This window comes from Podarcis pityusensis, assembly GCF_964106645.2.
Source record: "Podarcis pityusensis genome assembly, chromosome: 9".
Lineage (NCBI taxonomy): Eukaryota > Metazoa > Chordata > Lepidosauria > Squamata > Lacertidae > Podarcis > Podarcis pityusensis.
This window is the reverse complement of record NC_138034.1, coordinates 52,769,062-52,792,628: the sequence shown is the minus strand read 5'-3', so window position 1 is coordinate 52,792,628 and position 23,567 is coordinate 52,769,062. Positions and strand designations below refer to the sequence as shown.

The window sequence follows — 23,567 nt, the reverse complement described above, 5'->3', positions numbered from 1 at the left end:
CAGGACCTTCCCAGCAGCTGATATTCACAACCATCCTGCCTCCGACAGAGGAGACAGAAGATGACCATTGTGGCTCATAGCCACTGGCAACTTTATCCTCCGTGAATTAATAGCCGTTTAAAGCCATCCAAGCTGGTGGCCATCACTACAACTTGTGGGCTGCTCTCTCTAGATAAGGAATCAGGACAAGATCTGCAGGTGCTCATAGGGGACATGGTGCTTCCGTAGGGGAGGCTTCTGGGACAGAAAAGTGTGTTTTTCGCGAGAGGTGTGTGGCGCCACTTTCCTTTTATCCAATGCTAGCTCAGGGCCTGTCGGTCGGCAGAGTTTTGTTTTGTAGTTCAGACTGGCCGAAGCCAACCTTTGGTTTTGGAAAGAGAAAGGAGACTACTCTTACGCTAGAAAGAGCGAAACTGTTCTGATTTCTTAAACTGTTTGTTCATCCGACCAACCCAACAAAATCTGCCCTCTCCCGAGTCCCACACCATTCCTTGCACTCTGAGTTGTTTATCGCTCTATTCCTGAGCAGGACGTGAAGACGGGGGCGGGGGAGGCAGTCCAATATTCGCTAGAACGTATTTCCTGGTGAATGTGCGTAAGATTGCAACCTAAGGCAGGAACAAGGCGGCGTTTTCTTGCGCTACCACCCCCCTCCATAAACTAGGACTTTCTTGCACAAGACCCATCAGACATTGCTCAAGTCCGATTCCTGGCAATGAGCAGAGTTCAGGATAATTTCCCGATGGCCGTTGCGTCGGCTGCAATCCTATACATTCTTACCCTTTTGAGTCAACAAATATAGGGTGAGTTTCTTTAAAGTAGGAACATCTTGTGGCCTTGGATGCAACAATGTCCAGCAGTTGCACGTTGCGCTTAGCAAATGATCCATCCGGTTCTATAAGTTTACCCTCGTTTCTGTTCCAACCCGCCTTTAGCATCGACTGCCATACCCGACTGAATTACTTGACTCTTTAACAGCAAGAAGGAAATGACTACTGCTTGCCAAGTACAAGGCTGACAGTTTTAAATAAATTTGGGGAAACCAGGGTGCGTTCCTTGCTTTGTGGCCAGAGAAGACTCACATCCATCCATCCAAATGACCATTCAAACGCTGAACTCGAAACGGGAGTCTGTTTAGATCTCACCTCTTCATCTGGTGACAATCTTTGCCTTATTAAATTAAATATTCCCTCACCACCGGTTGATAATCAAGGGGTCTGTCTCGCACCCTCTTCCAAGCGCTACATTTTGGTAACCACGTTGTTTCTTGGAAACAAATCTCATACTTTCAGTGATATTTCAATGACACTTCGATTTTCTAGGATACTTATAACCATAGCTAAGTGATAACCAATGATATTCTTAAGCGACTGTGGTTAATAAACCGCACAAGAGACAACGTCCCCTATGTTTTAAAGAAGCAAAAAGCCAATTTAAAAATCCAGAGTAAATTCAGGTATACGAGAGACTTAGCCCCCAGAATCAGCCGATCATTTTGAAGCAGAAGCTACGCTCCAGTAAGGCAAGCATTTGGCCATAAAGGGATGCATAGCTAAACTGAAGTGTTAGGATTTAAACCGGATTAGTTCCATTGATTCGGCTTAAAGTCTAATACTACGTCTTAACCGGTTTGTGGGTTGAGTTCTCTAATAGACAATAGAATTGTCCTGAAATAATTCCTATGGGTTTCCCTATACTTTACGAACGAAGATCGCCAGAAATCAGTAAGCAAAGGTTCCAGTATCAGGATTCTGAGTTGTTGTAGTTCTTAATTGATTAACCAATTAGGAATAGAGTTATGGAATCAAGATATAAGAAGATACAAGAGGAGCCCCGTTGGATCAGAACAAAGGCCTGCTCAGACCACCATTCTCTATCCCTCAGCGGCCAGCTGGGTGTTTATAGGGAGCGCCTAAGCAGGACCTGAGCGCCAGAGCCCTCCATTAACCGCTGTTCTTCCCAGCCGTCTTTTCCTGGAGGTGAGATATCATTTAGCCATCGCGACTATAGCAGCAGGCATCACTTCATCAGGTTGGAGACGAACACAACGTTTGCACGCGCCTTTGAAGAAACAAGAGGGAAGAGAATACCAGAATACCAGGAAGGATCTGCCAGAATCTTTGACGCCATGGGGCCTAAACGCTTCCAGAGCGATTCAGAATTGTCTACAATTGCCCCACCCACCCACCCCGCTCTGCCTCCGTAGAGCCCACTCGAAATCTGAAAAGACTGTAGCGAAGGAGGCGCAAGACGGTACTTCGTTCTCCTTTCTTTCTCTCACCCCTCATTTCCTTGGTCCATTTATACTATCACTGCTACTGGAATTGCTGCTGCTACAACTGGAACAACATCATAAACAAACAAATGGAATAAATATTCTTAACGATAATGCTGAAATGGAATGCGATTTGTTTGTTTGTTACATTTATATCTCGCCCTTCTGACCAAGGGAGGCCACTGCCACCAATGAGAAGAGTTATTAAATAGAATAAATGCCGCTACTACCGTTGCCACTGTTACGACGACGACAACCACTTGGTGTTAGTTGTTTATTATTATTATTATTATTATTATTATTATTATTATTATTAGTTGAAATATCTTGGATCAATAAAAGGTTATCATTACCTTGATATTTAGTGGTCATCCCACCCACGCGTTTCCAAACGGCCTTTTTATCTCACAACAGCCTTGTGAGGTAGATCGGACCGATTGGCTCAGAGTTGCCCGATAACCTGCATCTCCACTCTGTGGCTGCAACATTAGCCGCACACAGTGGGTCTCGGAGGCATTGGTTATTGGAGTTCCTCCCCGCCTGGTTTCCTGCTTCTCTCGCTCCACAGTCTGTTTAAGAAGAAGCCTTACGTGTGCGCAGCCATGCTCCCCTCTGCCACTCTCAGCATGCCAAATATCCCGCTCTTTGCGCTCAGAAAAGTTATTCACAGATTGGTGGATCTAGCCCTGAGCATCTGAACCCTAAACGGAGTCCATTGACTTCCCTCTGGAACGTGTGTGCACCAACCTGGTGGGACTTGTGGACTTCCTCTTCAGTTTGCCAGAGATGGCTCACATCAACTGTTCAGCATAGCGTCCAACCTTAACACACGGAGGGCGCTGTCGGTATTTTCGAATGGAGTTCAATCACATACCGGCAAATTCTGGCTGCGCAATTAGAGTTGGACCCAAACTCCCCACCCCCAAAAAAGACGGGACTTCCAAAGGAAGCGACGGAGAAATGCACTGGAGAGTGTGGGACAGGCAGCGTGATGTAGTGGTTAGAGTCTCGAACTAGGAGCTGGGAGGCCAATGTTCAAACCCGCAACAACCATGAAACTCACTAGGGCGACCTTGGCTCAACCACTGCCTCTCAGTCTGACCCACTTCACAGGGTTCTTGTGAGGATCATATAGGGAAAGGGAAGCCACCTCGAACCCTTTGGAGGAAAGGTGGACTATAAATGCGAAATAAATAATGATAGTAAATTGATGCAAAGTTGTCTAATCTTCTCTCATACAAATCACTGTGGATGCTCGCTAAATAGGCAACGTCGTCCAACCTCCCCGCAAACAAATCAAGATGAATCTTCGGTAAGCAAGTCGTGGGGAACCCCGCCCCAACAACTGAGTTCATCTCAGATGTTTTGAAACGGAGATGCAGAAAACAGGAGCACACCTGCTCACTCATCCTCAGGCCATTGCATCCAGCACCCAAAATATGTAATAGTATTCAGGTTTCTTACAACTTGAACGAGGTCGCCCACTTTCTTTCTTTTTTAATCTCACCTTGGTTAAAATTTGGTAGCGTCTGCTCTGGCCGGATACATTTACTATGGTCCCTGGTCAAGGTTGTCCATCCTTGATCCGGCAATGGACCCAAGGGAGAGCAAATGGGGCCTATTACTACTCTGATTCGGCCAGGCAAATTTTAATTTGACAAGATCTAGAATTCTGTAATAACAAAATCTGCACCTTCTAGATCAACAGGCTTTTTAGCATCCCATAGTGGACCACTAATCAATCTGGAATAAATAGGGACTCCGTTTCTCTGTGCTTACAGACCCCCCCCCCCATTCTACACCCGGGAAAAACCAGTTTTCTCTTGAAACCGCTGTAGGGAGAAAATAAAAATTAAAAAACAAATTCCAGCCATTTTATCCTGAGGTAACTGGTTGGGAGAAGTAAAAAAAGAAATCTTTTTTGCTGGAGCAGGTGAGCTTCCCACCAATTTCCATCTCACTAAAGCGCCCGGGTCTGCACTTCTGCAAAATGACTCGGTTGGCGGTCGGGCAGAGCCTCTGGATAGACCTGTTGTCGTTGTCTTTCTTTCTCTTTTTAAAACCCATTGGCTTGTTGTCTTTCGCCTGCCTCGGATTACCGACTATTCGCCTAGATGAAGAGCCATTAATTACCCATTCAGTCAATATTGGGAAGGCGACAAAGCTTTTTACATAGGATTAACGAGGAATCAGATTGTGCCATTAGTATATTCCTGCGCACGGCTAAAGCTTTCGTTATACATTGCTCCTTCCCTCCACCCGCAGTCGATCTGGCAACTGCTGCATATATTAGGGTCCGGTGACGGCGACGTGTGTGTGTGTGTGTGTGTGTGTGTGTGTGTGAGAGAGAGAGAGAGAGAGAGAGAGAGAGAGAGAGAGAAAGCAAAGGTAACTTGTTATCTCCATTTGGAGTAGTATTGGAAGGCGACACTGGACTCGATTTCGGAACAGCTGGCCTGGGGAGATGGGATCAGGCTCTCCCGGGTGGGGACGGATATGTGGGCAAGTCTGCGTGTTATTTAGCACAGCGGACAGGTTTCGAGTTAGAAATAGGAGCACCCGCCCCTCTCTTCCCCCCATTCTCCTCCTGACTTCCCCTCCCTGCCTCGTCTGCAAATCCTCCAGGAGCTTTGCTCTCGGAAGATCCCTCTCAAGCCGAAAATAAAGTAAAATAAATCTAGTCTCTTACGCTCCACTCTTCTTAGCGTCAGGTGTACGGCTTTTCCTCCCTGCACAACGGTTCCTTAAATAAATTCCAAAGAAAGAAGATGAAATTGGGCTTTTTCATCACCACCGTCATCTTATCAGCAGTATTATCCGAAGCACTTTTCATGCGTACAAAAACGCTTCGTTCTGTCATCTGATTTCACCGCCCCCTCACAACAGCCTTGTAAGTCGGTGTGAGGTGGAAACTCCATGGTCAGGTGCAGTATATCACTGATTAACAGGTGTGTTGGAGAAAACCCAACAAGAGGTGGCTTCTCAACTTTATTTTGAGCTTTTGAGAGGCATCTGATTGGCTACTGCCAATCACGGGAACATGTGAACCTCAAGATATTAGACTCCAATTCCCATCAGCTTCACCCAGGTTGGCCAATAATCAGGGATGCTGGGAGATGTAGTTTGGATAGGCATCGCTTCCCTATTTACCTAATATACCAAAGCGTGCCATAACTAGGGAAGTATTAACGTAGCAGATAATTAAACTCGGATTCCCTGTTCAGATTTAGCAGTTCGGCCGCTATTCAGGCTTAAAACTCCAGTTTGATGAATCACATTAATCTATGTACTTTTGTGGAGTCAGCCCAATACATTTTGCTCCTCTCCCATTCCTTGTGAAGAAGCCAGTTGGCCTGGCCTACAACACAGGGCTGTTGTGAGGATAAAACGGGCAAGGGAAGTACCATGTCGGCCACCTAGAGAGCTTGCTGGAGGAAAGACGTAACATTGAAATGAATGAGAGAGTATCTTCTAGCAAACTATGGCAAACTTCTTAGAGGTCTTTTATTAGAGTAAACGGTGTATACAGTTCAGAGCAACCTGAAGACGCTCGTAGTTGTGCTATGGTTGCCTGTACCTCCCCAGTCCTTTTGAAACTGCACTACAAGATACATAGCCTCATCCGCCGCCTTGGAAGCGAGTCCCCCTGGGTTCAGTGGGATGGATGTCCAAGCGAGGGGGTTCAGAAGTGCAGCCAGACCATCCCGGTAGACAAACAACAAAGCAGAGCTAGGTCAAGGAGCTGCAAGGATTCCCCCCCCCCCCAACTCCTCCTCTCCTAGGCACGCACGCATTAGAGAGCAGCCGCAATCCTGTGTACACTTACCTGGGATCAAGTCCCACTGGACTCAACGAGATTTATTTTTGATCTCTCTCTCTCTCTCTCTCTCTCTCTCTCTCTCTCTCACACACACACACACACACACACACACACACACACACACGCTCACACACTTATACTGTCACTTTGGATTTTTAATTGGAAGCCGCTTTGTAAACCAACTTTGCGTGGGAAGCAGGGTTCACATATAACGAGGACGTGCTTTCCCACGACGCTGGAGTTTGTTGCGTTGTGGAATGTGAACCACTTTGAAACTCTTCCGGGAATGAATAGCGACATCGAATTTATTTTAAGAAATAAACGAAATGTTGACTCGATGGGTTCCGAGTCCTCAAGAAAACGACGGCTGACAGAGCAATCCTCAACACGCTTTTTTTCCAGGAGTAGGTCCCACTGAGTTGAATGGAACTTGCTCCCTGGAAAAGGGCTCGACACGCGACTCCAGTTCTTTCCTGTTCACTAGATCCGAAAAAGGTTCCACAGGTCAGGCGTATTTGGATTGTAAACCTGCCCCGAGCTTCATAGCAATATTGATTTGATAGTCTTCTTGATCTAAGTGTCCCGTCGTCCCCCTCCCCCGCCCTTGAATGGGTACCCTTGAGACAGAATTTAGCCCTTCTAAGTCCTCGTTGTGTGGAGAGAGAGCCAGTGTGGTGTAGTGGTTAAGAGCGGTAGTCTCGTAATCTGGGGAACCGGGTTCGAGTCTCCGCTCCTCCACATGCAGCTGCTGGGTGACCTTGGGCCAGTCACACTTCTCTGAAGTCTCTCAGCCCCACTCACCTCACAGAGTGTTTGTTGTGGGGGAGGAAGGGAAAGGAGAATGTTAGCCGCTTTGAGACTCCTTAAAGGGAGTGAAAGGCGGGATATCAAATCCAAACTCCTCTTCTTCTTCCTCGTTAGAAGAACTGGAACCAGCGCCATTGATCTCAGTGGGACTAACTTCCTAGTAGGCATGGATATCGTTAGGCGGCAGACCCCACACAGATTTCAGTGGAAGAAATATTCAGCATGTGCCAGCACGAATGTGGAAGGAAGAGCCTTCAGTCTTGCAGAAGGTCCCAGATACAATGCCCGACATCTACAGGTAGGACTGGCGATGTCCCCTGTCTGAAGCCCCGGAGACTCATAGAACCATAAAACTGTAGAATTGGAAGGGATTGGGGGGGGGAGGGTCATCGAGTCCAACCCCCTGCAACACAGGAATCCTGCCCTGTCCCTGGGTGGGCTCGAACCACCAACCTTCTGTTTACAAGTCAGACCCACCCTGACCCATTGCGCCACAGGCTCCCTTCAGTGTAGACAGCATTGAGCTGAATGAACACAGAATAAGTTTTCCCCACTGAAATCAATGGAACATGCAGGACAATGACTCCGAGGTATTTGTACATTAGGACTACAGCGTTGGAAAGGGGTACAACGTTGGCTGTGCTTGGCTTTAAAAATTAGTGAACAACGGGTATCACTTATCAAGCAAATCCTAATCGATTGGTCGCATGTTTTCAGTCAACTAATCGACTAATGCAACCATTGAATCTTCATACGGGGAAAAAAGCAATGGCTTTACATTAAAAAAGCAACGATTTTTGCTTTTTTAAATGATGGACCCATGTGAAGAATAGAGTCCCTCTCACAAGGAACACAATGCCTCCCTTAAGACGGTGCTGATACTTGTATTTAAAATAATTAAAAAGTTTTAAAACGGAGGTCTATTGATTAAGAAGGGCATATTTTTAGTGGATCACTGTGTCTAAAACTCGATTAATCTGTCAGATCCTTGCCTAAATAATAACACTGCGGCCCCATTTAATGTTGTTGTTGTTGTTGTTGTTGTTGTTGCTGCTGCTGCTGTTAACTAAGTGTTTGGCCTTAGCTAAACTTTGAAGGTATGCATTTGTTTTTTCCTGAGACTTATATGCCGCTTTTCAGGGATCAGCCCTGCTATACTCCCTCCTCCAGCTGATCTGTCTAGCCCTAGGGATAGAGCTACCTTAGATCACCGGTCCGTTTAGCTCGGCATTGTCCACATTCACTGACAGGGAGGTTCCAAGCTTTCAGACAAGGGTCATCCCCAGCCCTAACCTGGAGGTGCCGGGGACTGAACCTGGGACCTTCTGCATGCAAGGCAAAAGTATTACCACTGAACTACGGCCCTTCCTCGACTTGGCCCTGAAAGGTTTGATGAAGCTTCTGCCGGGCTCATATTTAAGCAAAGTGCTGCTTGCTTCCTAGGAAGCGGGTGACGGAAATGCCACATAGTCTTCCTGCAGCGAGATGTGGACAGACAGGGCTGTTCCTATGGGATCGAAAAACTACACAGGGGCCCCAGATCCTCTACACCTTTAATCGGAAAATAGACCCACTGTAGCCAGTCGAACTTGCTTTCCCCTACCACGAATGTTCACACAGAAGTGCATCTTACACGCCTGAAAGAGGCTATTATTTATCTGACATACTGATCTATTATTATGCAAGAACCGACTTTCAGGATCGCAGCCGAGGTTTTGGGGTTAAACTAAATGAAACCCGGATCTACTTCAGTTTAATTGGATTTCGCATATGTATCTAATTCAACACCCCCACTTCAGTAAACAAATAATTGAATTAAATTAGCCTATCACGCATGAATTAACCAGGAACAGGCTGGCATACTGTACCTACTTACCTGGAAGTAAATCCTATTGAACTCAGGGGAACTTACTTCTGAGTAGATATGTATAGGTTTTAAACAATGACTACATCCTTTTTAAAACAAGCAAACAAAAAACCCTACCATGTTGCCCTCATTTCGGAAAGTCAATAGATGAACTTGGTATGTTACTGTTACCTGGGAAATGCTACAAACTTTTAACCGGAAGTTTATGCAAGCATTTTCGTTGTTTTTTTAAAGCACCGACCCCCCAAATGCTTCTTGCTTTCCATCAACCATCCAGGACTTGTGGGTTAAAATATAAATAAATACTCGCCCTAATCTGCAGTGCCTAGGGTTGCGTTGGCTTTAACAAAACTACCTTGCAGAGGAAGTTTCAAGTAGCGAACTGAAAAGAGACATCCAGACGACTGACAATTCACTCCTCTTTACTGAGGGACTCAAAACCCGATCCAGAATAATCTCCACTCATTCCTTCTTTCCAAAATCAGCCGGGAAGCAGGGTTGAAATGAACGGAGACCACCCCACCTGGCAAAAACACCAGTCATATCCAAGTCCCGTTGCACTAGACAACGTGGCAACTAGGCAACTTGGGAAGACAGGCAAACTAATGCCAGTGTACTGGAAGAAGCAACGATCACAAGTGTCGAAGCAATGATTCTTCAACATCAACTTCGTTGGACTGGTCATGTTGTTCAGATGCCTGATTATCGTCTGCCAAAGCAACTACTCTATTCCGGACCTAAAAATGGAAAGCATAAAGCTGGCGGCCAACAAAAGAGGTTTAAAGACTCTCTCAAGGCAAACCTAAAAAAAGTAGCATAAATGCCAACAACTGGGAAATGCTGGCCTTGTGAGCGCTCCGATTGGAGAACAGGCTTTTTACCAAAGGTGACATGGACTTTGAAGATGCTGGAACTCAGAACGAAAGGGAGAAACGTGCCAAGGGAAAGGCACGTTTGGCAAACCCTCACCATTATCAACTCCCCCCCCCAAAAAAAACCCAAACCCCTATTTCCCCACTGTAGAAGGACGTGTGGATCCAGAATTGGCTTCCACAGTCACTTACGGACTCACTTCCATGTTCATGGAAGACAATCTTACTCAGCCATGAGTGATGCCAAAGAAGAAAAAGAAGTTGTTATGCCAGGCCATCCTGCTCTGGTGGAGCCCCCGTTCATTTCAATGGGGCTTGCGCAGGAGACCTTCCTGGCAGATCCCGCGCTTTTGTAGTTGAAGCCCAACGCGTCTAGAGTTAGAAAATCTATGAATACATTTGAGGATATCTTCGACGTGCCACAAGACTAGGCGTAGTTTTCCCTTTAACAGAGTGACACAGCTACCCTTCTGAAAATCGTTTACTTGGGAGTAAGGATTTAATAAGCTGGCCAAGCCTTTCCAGTCCTCAATCAGTGGGACTTTTCTCTGGGAAAGAGCGTTTGGGGATGGTGTCTGCTCTTAAGCATGGCTGGTGTGTGTGTGGGGGGGTGTGGCAGGTGAAAAGGACACACTTTAATCTCACTTACTTAAAAGGCAATCAAAGCTAAACATTTGCGTCAAACTTTCTCACTTCAGGTTTGTGGGAGCTCCTTTCTCTCTTCGCAGCCCAGAACGAGAGGCGCTATGTTCATTAATGAACAGGGCGCCCCGGGTGCATCTCAGCCAAGGACTTTGTTTTCAGTGTCATAACTGAGGTCCCCATCCATAGACACACAAATCCATTCCAGGTTTTCTTCCCAAACTTCCTTACCCCCACCAGCCTAATTTTGAAAACAATAACCACCAGCAGCAGAATCTGTTGTTAATTCAGAAATCTTTGGCGATCTAGTGCAAGTCGCCCAGAGACCGTCGATCCGGATCTACCTTTTGCCTAGCCATGCCTTAAAGGATCTGGCTGCTCGGTTTAGTTCTGTCATCTCCACACATTGGTCGGTCCCTTCCGCTATGAAGGTGGTCACCATTGAGAATTCATTGTACCAAAGGCCAATAGATAGCATTACTATTATACCATGAAGGCCAATGGATTCCTTAGGTAGGACAGAACAGCCCAAAACTTACTTCAGCCGAAATATTCGGTCTGAAGCTGGTTTCGTGCCACTCTTTCCACTGCAACAAATCAACCTACAGTGCAGTCTTGTGAATGTCTACTCGAAAATGCCATTGAGTTGGGACTTATTTCCAGGTAAGCGTGTATCGGATGGCAGCCGTTGAATCGAATTCGTAGGCTAAACTTGCGTGTCGGTGTGTTTTAACAACAACACCGCCCCACCAATGGTCTTTATATGTTTACATAGCAATTTCCCTTCTGATTTCAGAGGGTGAAAAACAGACTCACGGATCATTGTGCAGGGCAGGAAATGTAACATGTAGATACAAAACCCCAGGCTCTTAATGAACGGTTAGAAAAATAGCCACTTGTTTCTCAGCGAGAAGAGTGAAAAGGTCACCAAGCATTTGGAAATGGTTCCAAATCTAAGCTCTCGCTCAGAAGTCGGATTGCTTGATGTCAGTGCAACTGGCGTTTGATGGAGCATCCCGGAATTACTTAAGGCGGACTACATGCTCCTCCTTCAGATTGGCTGAATAGCGCAGGAAGATCTCTTTCAGCGGGTGTTTCCACGTGGAATTAGAAGGTCCTCATCTCAGTTCGTAAATGCGGCCAATTAGCAGAGTCTATATTAATTAGCAATCAAAGATTCTGTTCTTAAGGTGGCACGAATACAGGCGCTGAGGGGCACATCTGGGCATCTGAATATATTAAACAGAACAGAGTCCTCCTTTTCAGTGGGGCTCCGATCGATCTACGACACCATATATGACACAACCCTCTAAGTCTGATGTCTCAGAAGAATGTCTCAGAAGAACGTCCCACAGAATTCAATAGGGTTCGCTCCCAAGCAAGTGTGTAGCTCAAATCACATCACGCTCAACACCACGATCCTACGCATGTCTCCTCATAAGTAAGCCAAATTGGGCTCAATGGGGGTTACTCTCAGGTAAGTGCAAGTGCACTGGAAAAGACCCTGATGTTGGGAAACTGGAGGGCACAAGGAGAAGGGGACGACAGAGGACGAGATGGTTGGATAGTGTTCTCGAGGCTACCGGCATGAGTTTGACCAAACTGCGGGAGGCAGTGGGAGACAGGAGTGCCTGGCACGCTCTGGTCCATGGGGTCACGAAGAGTCGGACACGACTAAACGACTAAACAACAACGAAGTGCAAGTGCAGCCTAAAAAGTGACCTCCAACGTTAAGACTCTCATTTCCCTTGATACACGGACGCTATAATACAGTGGTACCTCGGGTTACATACGCTTCAGGTTGCAGACTCCACTAACCCAGAAATAGTGCTTCAGGTTAAGAACTTTGCTTCAGGATGAGAACAGAAATCTTGTTCCGGCGGAGCGGCAGCAGCAGGAGGCCCCCTTAGCTAAAGTGGTGCTTCAGGTTAAGAACAGTTTCAGGTTAAGAACGGACCTCCGGAACGAATTAAGTACTTAACCTGAGGTACCACTGTAATCACCTGTTACTTGAATTGAAGAAATGACTTTTCACTCATTGATGGGTCTTTCACCACCAGATAAAACCGACCTGCTTCCAAGTAAAAGCGCACTAGGAAGGCCTTTGTCTTATCTTTCAATCACGATCAAAACCGGGATTTTAACACCTTGATTTCAATAGTAGGATGTAAAGCATCGAATCCTTACTCTAAAGTAGCTCTCTCCCACCCCCACCCCTCACTGCAGAAAATGCGATGGTTTTGTAATGTTGGTATAAGAACTGGGTGTGGTATGTATGGTATAGTAAGCGTGGTAGTATCAGCGTATCTTGATCTATTACACAGAGCTTAAATCAATGCGGCCACTCTATGCCACTTACCTCGGTATAAGCCCCAATAAAGTCAATAGGATTTACTTCTGAGTAGACATATAAAGGATTGTGTTTTGTATTTTATTTTAAATTGTGGGAAAATGCGTGTTTCTGACGGGATATACCTACCGGTCATCAAGAGGAAAGTTTAAAACTAACCTCTCCCCCCGCCCCCCCAGCTTTTAAAATTATACAAGGTTTTCAGTTTTCTATGTAAAAAGAACTGGTATCCAATCGGAGTCTAGGAAATCAGTGGATGTCGACTGAAAACAATTGACCATTGGGTGGGTGTGCGTTAGAGAGAGTCTATGTTACTTCATGCCACTGTTTATCACAGAAGTTACATTCTTAACACAGTCTCTTCTCCTTTAATATTAATTTAGATTACTATATCTTATGCCAGCAAAATTAGGTTGGCATCATATAAGGCAGAAATCATGGCACCGCAATGTCTTTGTTTTCTAGCCTGGGAGATACTGTGTAACTCGTTCGCTCTAAGCTGCTCCAAGTAAAATCAAGCAGAGCTCACTTTGTGTCAGAGAGTTGTGGTGAGCTAAGGTCTATTATTTTGTAAGCATTTTGTATGGGGCCTCTCCAGTGGTGGCACCTCATTTGTAAGCCTGGAGCCTTTGATGGCTTTTTAAAGATCAAAAACATTTTATTTAACCCATCCACGCCAGGTCTTTGGTTCTTAACTACTAGTTATGCTTGTGGTCTTTTTTGGGTGGGTGGGTGCTCATTCTTTTAAGTGGGGTGGGATTTGTTCCATATATATATATTCCAAGTAAACATTCAGAAGGATTGAGCTGCCTCGATTCCTGTTTCGGAAAGGAACATGCCAGCTTTTCTAATGATGTCAGGCAGCAAGCGAAGGGTACCTGACTGCGCCTTCGCGGATGCCTCCGGCCCTTCCCAGCTCTCTGACGTTGCCATGTTGCTCTTTTGCAAACACCACACGTCTAAGGCGAAGACGCCCCTGCCTTGAATTTAGTGAAAGTTTGTATGGGAGTTTGGTTGAGGCGGCTGCTGTTTGGGGTGGGGGGAATCGCCCCCTGCTTCGGGAGAGGATTGCTGCTTACCGAGAACACCTTGGGACCACAGAGACAAGCTCAGTACAGTTGTTACACCCTTCACGCGGAAAATCCCGAACCAAATTAACTTTGGCAAACAAGCCTTTTCGTCCAGAATTTACCCGCTTCCCCCCCGCCCCACCCCGCACACAGACCGCGCTGCCCGCAGTTCCCATGGACCTGAGCAGCAGAGGGCGCTGTTGCACTTCCTTTAGGTCGAGGCGCAGCGCTGGCGATTAAAACAGAAAGAGGGGAGATTGGGCCAGGGAGGCGCACAAACATCACCAGGGCGGCCGCGTAGAATCCAACAGCTGCTAAAGAAAGCTTTAAAAGGCAGAAGCAATAGAAGTGCCCCGCCCCACCCGCGCACCGCTTTCCTGGCCTACACACAATACGCTATACATTGTGGTTGCAACTTGAATCTCGTTCGACTGGGCGCAGTGATACAAGATCGCACCTATCAACCTTTCCTAGGAGACACCGATGGGAATATGGGGGGGGGGGATGGGGAAGCTAGATTCAAGTGCGAGGCTGACCAGAAAGGGGTGGGCAGACTCACCATTGGCGCTGGGGTGTTGCCTTCCGAACAGTTTGCTGCTAGAAGCTTCCTTCCTGCTCTCTGGAGAATCATTGAATTCTCCTTTTTTAATATCAGAGTCTTTGGAGAAAAGACATTCAACAGCAGAAGGTTGTACCCCTGAGAGAGAGGGAGAGGGAGGAAGAGAAAGAGAAAGAAAAAGAGGGTCGTGGATCGGGAGAAGGAAAGGCCAGGCAAGCAGGCAGAGAGAGCGACGGAAGGGGGACAAAGAGAGAGAGACAGCGAGTTAGGGAAAGTGCGTTTGGAAAGCAAGCACGCTTAGGACACGTTTGTGAAAAGGGCAGTCCCGTCTCATACCCCCCAACCCAATCCAACCCTGGGACTCCCCGCTCCTCCGCTTTCTCTGCCTTGGACCAGGAGCAGCCACCCCAGGAGCCTGCCTTAGCCAGGCCAGTGGGCACCCTGGACTTTACACAGAGCTCTGCGGCAGAAATCAAAACACTGGATCTAGCAGGACGCCTCGAATCGAGGTGCTAGGATAGGAAACTCAAGGGCGCTGGAACCACAGTCCAGCTAAGCCGGAGTTCGAAGACTGAAAGCCAGGCTAGTCCCGATCCCTTCAGTGAATTTTCACCCCTCGATTCCTACTCTCAACACAGAAGCATTGCAATACTGTGATAAAAAATAAATAAATTACGCAACCTTTGGCTCTTCGGAAATCGGTTAACTTTTATCTCCCCTGGCCTTTGGCTGATGGGAGCTGGGCTCCAGCAAACAGCCAAAAGGCCACAGGACACCCCCTCAACTGGATTAGGGATCGGGCTGCAAATGGGATGGGGATGGAAGTGGCCACTGGGGGTGGTCCTCTTTGCCAGGACATCCTTCGGTAGATATTATGCATACACCCGCGCGCCCATCACCCAGGTGCTTTAACAGACTGGGGGGAAAAAACAGCACAACCCACCCACAAATCAAAACAAATGCACACCGCACGTCGACATCATTCTTGCGAAGTGTAAATCGATGGGAAATATCTCTCTTACCTAACTGAACGCAAGCCGATACAAGTTTACGACAGTTGGACTCCATAACCCGTTATCTGCAAAACATTAGATGCATATGGGCGTTAAGAAGACACACAGAATGAAGCCACCAACCTGACAGCTCGGCTGGGCGAACAGAGGACGCTGAGCGCCTCTTAAAAAGAAGTCTTAAGCAAAGGAAAGAAAAACAAAACAAAACACGTAACAGTTGCCTAGTTTACCATCCGTTTTTTCCCCCCGGACTGGAGAAGAAAGGAGGTGAAAAGTGGGGGGCGGCAGATGTTTGGTTGGAGGGAGGTGCCTGCAATCCTAAACACATTCGGTGGGACTTAACTTCGTGGGCGGAGAGGGGAATATGGTTAGGCTTGTGTTGCTGGTTTCTTTCCTCTTTGGACATTTAAAGGCAAGAGGAAGGGGAGGGCGGAGATCCCTACGCGATTTTTTTTTAGTCCCGACTCCCAGTCCAGGAAAATCGAGGTTTGTTTGTTTGCTTAAAATCGATTGAACTACATCTCCTGGAACTCAAAGAGAGTCGGCTTGACTGAGTAGTGCGGTTCGGGCTTTTTGGTTTTGGAGAAAATTAATGTGGTACCTGGCCATTCAACTTCCCTCTTCCTTGTGTCTCAGTTTTGGTGTTTAAAGACCCACTATAGAATATATAAGGCAGAAAATAGTAGTAGTAGTAATAGTAATAATAATACACAATTATCCTCATCCTCACCAATGCAAAACTAATGTAAATTAATGTGCATCATTTGACGCGTGGAATCTGAGTAATGCCCTTCGCCTCTAGGGATATTTCTCACTTGACATAACCGTCTCAATTCAGAAACACTTGAAAGAATTATTATTGTGGGGAGGGGTGTTGGGATTGGACTTCCCTTAGGTTTGTAAAAAAAAAAACCTGTGGCTGTAGTCAGGCGCTACCCACTCTGTGCCTTGCTGGGAAGACAGAGAGAGAAAATAGCTTTGCTCAGCTTGTCTAATGAAAATGTCTTTGAATGGAATTTACCCTTCTTCCTCTATAAAAAGCTTCGTTCAGTTTCACTAACCTACCAGTGGGACCTTCACTGGCCAAATTTGAAGCGACGCGCTGCTGTCAATGGGACTGGCCTACCCTGGTGATGTAGAATCCTGACCCTTTAATTCTTTGTTGCAAAAGTAGGCCCGAGAGAAACTCAATAGGATGCACTTCCGGTGCTCCGATCCCAGACACTTCCTACACATCGAGGAGAAAACAGGAGGATCGGGCGCATAAGGTTGCGCTCTTACCTGGGAGCAAGTCGTACTAAACTTCCCGCGACTTAATTCCCAGTAAATGCAGGGTTAGGATCGGGCTGGCAGCTAATTAATGAGGCGCAGCCCGATCCTATGCTGAGCTAGGCGTGCCTAAACCCATTCAAATAATGCAACCAGCTGCTTCCCTGAATTGAAAATTAAAGCCTGCGCGGTCTTTCCTCTTTTGTCCTACTTTTAAAAAGTTGCCACCATTTAAGTAAAGGAGGAGAAGGAATTTGGATATCCGTCGCTCTCACTATAGAACTAATCTAGAAAAATAGCCGGGATGCAAAGTGGCCGGGTTTATTTTCAGGGACATTGGGGTGTGGGTGTGTGTGTGCATATTTACCTCCTGCCCCCCACTGAGAGAAAAATACACAAAATCAAAAAGAAAGTTTCATTCTGCGGAAATTTTGGTGCCCCCGAATTTAAGAAGGAGATTCCCTTAAAATGAGGGCTTAGTTCACCCCGATCAGAGACGGAGCTTGTGCAATACATCGTGAGTTTTGGCCCTCTGTAGCCACGGAGAAATTGACCAGGATAAGCTCGCTGACTCCTTCACCCAGGTAGGTATACAGAACCTCCCGGTCCTATTCTTGTAGAAGGGATTTCGAAGACCGTTCTAAACACCTTCAGGGGAATTGGCTGATGACCCACGGAGCGAGAGGAAAAGACGGTCCCCCAACGCAGACCACCGCCTAGCCAGGGTTCCCACCCCGCTTGGTTTACACGGAGGGCACCCTCAGGAGGCCTCCTTCGGAAGAGCTCTGGGGTGCCACATTTGGAAGCTGCGGGTTTTAGTAATTCTGAGGGTCCCCCCCTTCTTTAAAGGTGGGGAAAATCTCAGGATTAGTGCCTGATTGAGATGTCTGTTCGGGAGATATTACAAAAATCATTATCAGCGCTCTCTACTAACTCGATATGAAGTAACACAGATGGGATTTTATTAGTCCAGGCTTCAGGTGTTTACTTATGATAATTTGGGTGGAAAATTTGCATGTCATCATCGTTTGGGTAATTTCCCCCTTTGAAACCCCCCTCCCCCATTTCAATGGTGCTCCTCTATTAGCCTGTGCTTATCCTCCTTTAGAAATCTGGATCGGATAAATAAATATGACTAAGAAGCGGGTTAAGATTTTAGAGGGGGAAACCGCCATCGACAGCATATTTTTTTTTTTAAGATTCCGAATACGATCCATAATCGAATATCCTAATAGCATCACCCATATCCTGAGCGCGTTTATTTGCAAACGCTTCCCGTTGCAATGCAACTTATTCCTCCCCCCCCCCCAATTGAAGGGTGCAATCCGTGGGTTCTTACTTAAGGGAGAAGTCTCACTCAGTTCCCTGGGACTTACTTCTGACCACGCGCTCAGGATCAGGCTGCACGTGGATTTAGGATCGCAGCCTTATTTCGAAGCCGATGGGCCTTCTTTTCAACTAACGGCCAGATCCTAAGCTTAATACCCAAGTGGGTCCCACTGAAATAAATGAGACATCATTCCAGGTAAATATGCAGAGGATCGGGGCACCCGAAAGGTCAGTGAATGTTTATTTCCTGAGACAACTCTCAGAATTCTAATAGGGCCGAGCCATTTATATTCCCAGCTCCAGGGAGCCGAAAGAGGATGGCTCGCTGAGTGTATGAAACGCCCTTTCCAATAAAGAGGCCTAGTATGTGAGCTGTGGTGAAATTGTTAAGGAAGGCAATTAAGAAAACCCCCTAATTCCTCTCTGGTGATCCTTAAACCGGTTCTGTCAAGACAAGCCTCGCATGACAAATTTGGTCGCCCTGTTTCAACGCCTACCTTGATGGCTAATTTATCTAACCACCTGAGACGCGCAATTTATTTTTCTATGTTTTTAAGTCTCCTCCCCCCCTCCAACCTTCTTCCAAAATCTGGACAAGATTATATCCTGCAAAGACAGACATATAACCACCTGGAATGTCAACAGTTATAATTATCCACACTTTTAAAAAAAATTCTTCTGCCATTCATATGTATATTAATATTTATTTTATTACAGGGTTTCCAGGGCTCTTAAGAAATAAACAGTTTTGCAGCACAAACCTAAGCACATTTATGGGGGCGGGGGAGTCACCACCGATTGTCAGGATTGCAGTGTGTGTTGCGGAGGTGGGGGGCACAATTTTTGCGCTGTAAATAAATTGCCACGCTAAATGGATTCTGAAAGACCCAGGTCCTAATTATATCCATAACTACATAACTATTTGTTTCTCCATATATCTACCTCACAAAAACGGGGAGAGGTGAGTAATTCAGGCCGATTACATGGGATCTGTAGGAACTTTTCACGAGTAACTTCACAAGCTTTCCGCCATATTACTAATATTAGCTTCCTATGCTAAACTGATTTACGTGGAAGGAATCCCATTGATTAAATGAATGCGGTTTATTACAAAATTATTTGGGGGAGGGTAATAGGGTGATCAGAACGAAAACTAGATTCTTGTTCATTTGCAATTCCGATCTTTAACCCACTTTTGCTCGTCCCTTATTTAATTTTGTTGTATTATTATGATTTAAAATACTATTTTAGGCGTGTAGCAAAATTTGCACCATTTAAGACGCTGTTAACTATTTTACAAGTAAGCAACGCGAATCACAATTAAATAATAATAAAGATACCCTCCCCCACACTTTTAAAAATGGTTTGGCAAAATTCGCGTCTTTAAGCTGTTCTCAAATATTTTTATCATGAACATGCAGCGAGGCATACAATTAAATGATAATTACCGAGAGAAAAATAAAATATTATTGATGGCAGATTAGTAACCAGGATTTGGAGGGGCTTCTTTTCTGTCTTTCTAGGAAGTGAGGAAATTGAATTGGTGGCTGACTGCAGACAGCAGCAGAACCCTAACCGATTTTGTACACACATAAGTCAGTTTAAACTATTTATTTTTTTTTAAATGCTAAATCGGGCCTTATTTTGTAACTGAAACAAGGCCCGGACCAAAAGGAGAACAAAAATATACAAGCGGCATATGCATAAGGCATGGCCTGTATTTATTTCAGTTACTTTAAGGATCTGCAAACCTTAAATGCGAGACAGACCGACACACAGAGAGAAACTGCAACATATATGATGTTTCCCTCCAGAGGAATACCGTTTACTTAGGCGCGCGCTGAGAAGAAACTTTTGCAAAACTAGACAAATTTCCTAGGAAAGCAGCACTTTCTTCTTGCCAGTGCAACCCCTTTGTTAATTTATTAAACTTCTTTTTCTGATGCCTTTTAAAAAGAAAGGGGGGAGAATAGGGAGGGTGTGTGGGTGTAAAGAAAAATTATTCATTTTGCATTTGAAGAAGCAGTGAATTAACCTTTAGGCGTAGGGAGTGAAACTGGCCACGAACCTTTGGAGGAAGCTCGGTGTGTGTTTGTGTTAAATCCTAATATATTCTAACTAGTAACCTGCAGCTGGTATACTTAACTGGTAGCGCGTTAGTAGCTTTCTGGTGCAAATAGTCGTGGGAGTAGCTGCAGCAGCCCTCATCATAGTGGTACTGATGGAGATGACTATTATGTTTACTGTTGTTACGCCAATTAGAAGACAAGGGTAATTCATTGTCTTTCCTTGGCGATCAGCGTTGGCTGACTCTTCCAAGCCTAGCGAGAGCCCAGCCCTTCCAAACCGACGGCTCGCGAAAGGAAAGGTAGCCAATTGGGTCTACAAACGGCCCCAGATCAGAAAGGCCTGCAGCAGGTCCTTCGCCTCGACTCCTCTTTTCTTTCAACATCCCCCTCGAGGGAGGAGGCCGGTACCCCAAGACGTCTGGTTTAAGCTGGAGTCCTTGGTTTAAACTGCGAGCGCGCGAAAAGGGGTGGGGTGGGGGGCACTGCTTTTGGCAAGCCCACAGCCAACCCTCCCCAAAGCCCCCCAGCCCACACACCGCATTTATAACTGCAAACACACACACCCCAAGGTCTGCGGCCAGCCCAGACGGCCCCCTCCGCTCGCCCCCCAAACGCCACAAATCACCCTTCGGGGCGAGTCTGGCGAAGTGGAACCAATTGGCCGATTCACATTATCTCACACCGCCGGGCCAAAGGCAGCGACGGGCCTCCCTGGCTCTGCTTACCGGCTCCCTTTGCAAGCGCGCGTCGCTCTCTCTGTTTTCCCCCCTTCGCCCTCCCTGATCGCCGCCGCCTTCTTCGTCGTCGTCTTCTGGGCCGAAGCTTTTAGCAAATCCCAGGCTCGAGATGAGAGTTGGTGGACGACTCGAGTCGCCCACAGACGCCTCCTCCGCCTCCTCCAGCAAGCGCAGCAGCAGCAGCAGCAGCACTACGGCCAGCCTGGGACGGCAAGGAAGCCGGAGCAAGGCAAGGATCCCCAAGGAGAAAGGAAGGCTGGCCGGCAGGCGCGCGGCGTTCCGTCGAGGGGGCCACGGCGGGAGGGAGCTGTTGGCCGCGGCTCGACGGCAGGCAGGCTGGCAAGCAGGCTGGCTGGCTGGCAGGCAGGCTGCTGGCGGCTTCGCTGCGGGACCGCTGTGCTTTCCCCGGGGCGGACACGCTGCCTGTGTCTCTCTGCCTTTCTTCGCCTCTCCTCGGGCTCCTCTCGCCTCGCTCTGCCTGGCCAGGGAGCCGCGTGACGTCAGCAGAGATTCCACCAAACTCAACTCCGCTGCGGAGCAGAGAGACGACGGGGCGGGGGGGGGAGCGAAGTGCAGGGGGCGCAGTTGGGAGAAGACCTGAGAGAGAGAGAGAGAGAGAGAGAGAGAGAGGGAGGAGGATGGATAGATGGACAGACGGATCGACCTGAAGGCTGGGCGGAGAGCAGAGAGTCAAACCATCAGTAAACCGAGGCGGCGATGCTCTGCGCGCTGCCTTGAGAGAGTAAGCCTCGTGGAAGCGCCCTGTGCAAGGAAAGGCCCCGATCCTAGCCTATATTCCCCGAAATCCAGGTAGACACTGAAATCGAGGTGGTGGATGGCCTAAGAAACAAAAGGAGATGAGATCTCTGGGTCGAGGGAGAAACTGATGGTCCCAGGAATATGGACGTGACAAAGCCAACCCCCCACCCCCGACAGCCCACCACAAAGGGAAAGCAGAAAGGCGAAGGAGCTGCGTTAGGAGCGCGGGGGGGTGCATGAAAGTGGGAGAGGTGCTTTCCAGGAAGGTTTCAGGGGAGCGATGTAAAGATCTTGAAAGGTTTATGTCCCCCCACCGCCCAAACACGTTGCCCTGTTACGCGCAAGTGGCCAGGATTTCTTTGACAAGGAGGCGAAAGGAGACCGAGCCGTAGCAAGGCGAAAGGGAAAGAGTGTGTGTGTGGATCCCCAGAGGGAAAGTTGGTAGTGAAAGGAACAAAAGAGGCCAAGGAGAAGGTAAAGATCAAGACCCGAAAGGGAAAGGAAGCGGCGCAAGGAAAGTGGGAAGGAAATGCACGGCTGCGTGGGGCTGCGAGCCAGCGCGAAGAGAGGCCCGGTCACTCCGCCGAGGACGCTCGCAAGAGTTCAAAGTCATTTCTAGCTAAAAAGAGGGAGCGGGAAGGGGAAAAAAACAAAACATGTCCACGTTACAGTTCGCAGCTGGGAAAGTTGAGGGAGGGGAAAGAGAAGAGTTTCTGGCCACTTTTAAAGGAATGGATTGCGACGTACAAGCCCCAGATGCGCATTTAAGTGTAGAATTTCCTTTGCTGTATGGGCACCCATCAAGTTCACGTGGGGTCACTGATAACTCATTTTTTAAAATGACGAGGTTACGTTTGGGGGTGGGGTGGGGAGGAAAGAGAGAGAGAGAGAGAGAGGAGTGGAAGGCGGAAGATGCGATGCTTCAAAGCTCAGCAGCGTTTGGAGCCGCGTCTGCAGGAGTGGATCTGTGGCCTACTCACGACTCCGGAGTAAGCCTTTTTGAGCTCAGTAGGATTTTATGTCCGAGGGAAGGTCGATGACTCCACCTTCCTCCCTACTAAGAGTGCATATGTTCATCCCCCCCAAAAAAGTTTATCAGGTCGATTTATTACCTTGCTCATTAATATTTTGCATGTGTTAAACAGAAACACTAGGAAAGCTCGATGGAAGACGATGGCGGATATTCTTGACAAAAGTTAAACTGCACATACTAGATACAAACACTGCCAAAACTGGGTTGCCGTTTTTAAAAATGTTACTTGTATTTATTACTCACAATAAAATAAGTTCAACTGTAAAAAACAAAACAAAAAACCACCAGCCTTTCCATTGTAAAAAGGAGTTTTAGTTTCCTATCATTAACAGCTTAATTCGATTTTATTGCATTTTCTGCATTTCATAAATTAGTAAAACTAAAATCTATACTAAACAAACAAATGTTACGTACGCACAAAGAAAACAAGCTGTTTTAGGCTAGACGTTATTGCCATTGCCATTACGTTACTTGGGAGGTGGTGGAAAATTTAACCAAATTGGTGATGCAAATAAGTGGACGTCATTTTGGTCGCTTCTGCCGTTAAAGCGTCCCAGGGACACGTGATTTACTTTTGAGTATTGGTACTGTAGTATGGATCAGGCTCTAATATAATTTTCTCTCTCTAATTTTGTTGAGGATGAACACATTCCTATAACTTGTCTACAATCCTCGGCACACTTCCTTGAGAATATATAGCATTGAAACCAGAGGTTTCAAAGTACACCAGGGCACGATTGGGTTGTAAACTCGCTAATAATCGCGTTGGTAGAATCACGGTTCTTCCATCGCCGCTTATTTACAACATTGCCCAAAAGTGAAAACGTCAACGCAAAACGTCCTAGGGTGGGACTACGTCAAGCGAAGGCGGTCTACTTGGAGAAGGGGCGATCGTGGCTCTACCCACATCTTATTTTGCGCCGGAAATCTCTGGGTGTGTGAGATTATGTGCGTAATGTTGGACGGGGCGGACAGGCACGCATTTCTAGCAGGAAGACAAAACACCATAGAAGTGTGCGAAAACGTTCCAAGGCAATAGCTCTTTCTTTCCATCCTACTGACGAGCGAAACAGGTTACAGTACATTTAATCGAGTT

The 23,567-nt window shown here is 46.9% G+C and overlaps 1 protein-coding gene across 4 annotated transcripts in view; it reads right to left on the bottom strand.

The window, feature by feature from the left end:
- Positions 1–21,166, bottom strand: part of PITX2 (paired like homeodomain 2) — a 34,865-nt gene extending 13,699 nt beyond the window's left edge. The window contains exons 1-3 of one of the 4 annotated variants that reach the window (XM_081022157.1): positions 20,668–21,166; positions 15,285–15,340; positions 14,263–14,400 (exon numbers count right to left, since the gene is read on the bottom strand). In XM_081022157.1, coding sequence (XP_080878283.1) covers positions 14,263–14,400; positions 15,285–15,330 — 184 coding nt within the window. In that variant the 5' untranslated portion in view covers positions 15,331–15,340; positions 20,668–21,166. The remainder of the gene's footprint in view (positions 1–14,262; positions 14,401–15,284; positions 15,341–20,667) is intronic. The other 3 variants (XM_081022154.1, XM_081022155.1, XM_081022156.1) reach the window with 3 other exon arrangements.
- Between the last annotated feature and the right edge of the window lie 2,401 nt (positions 21,167–23,567).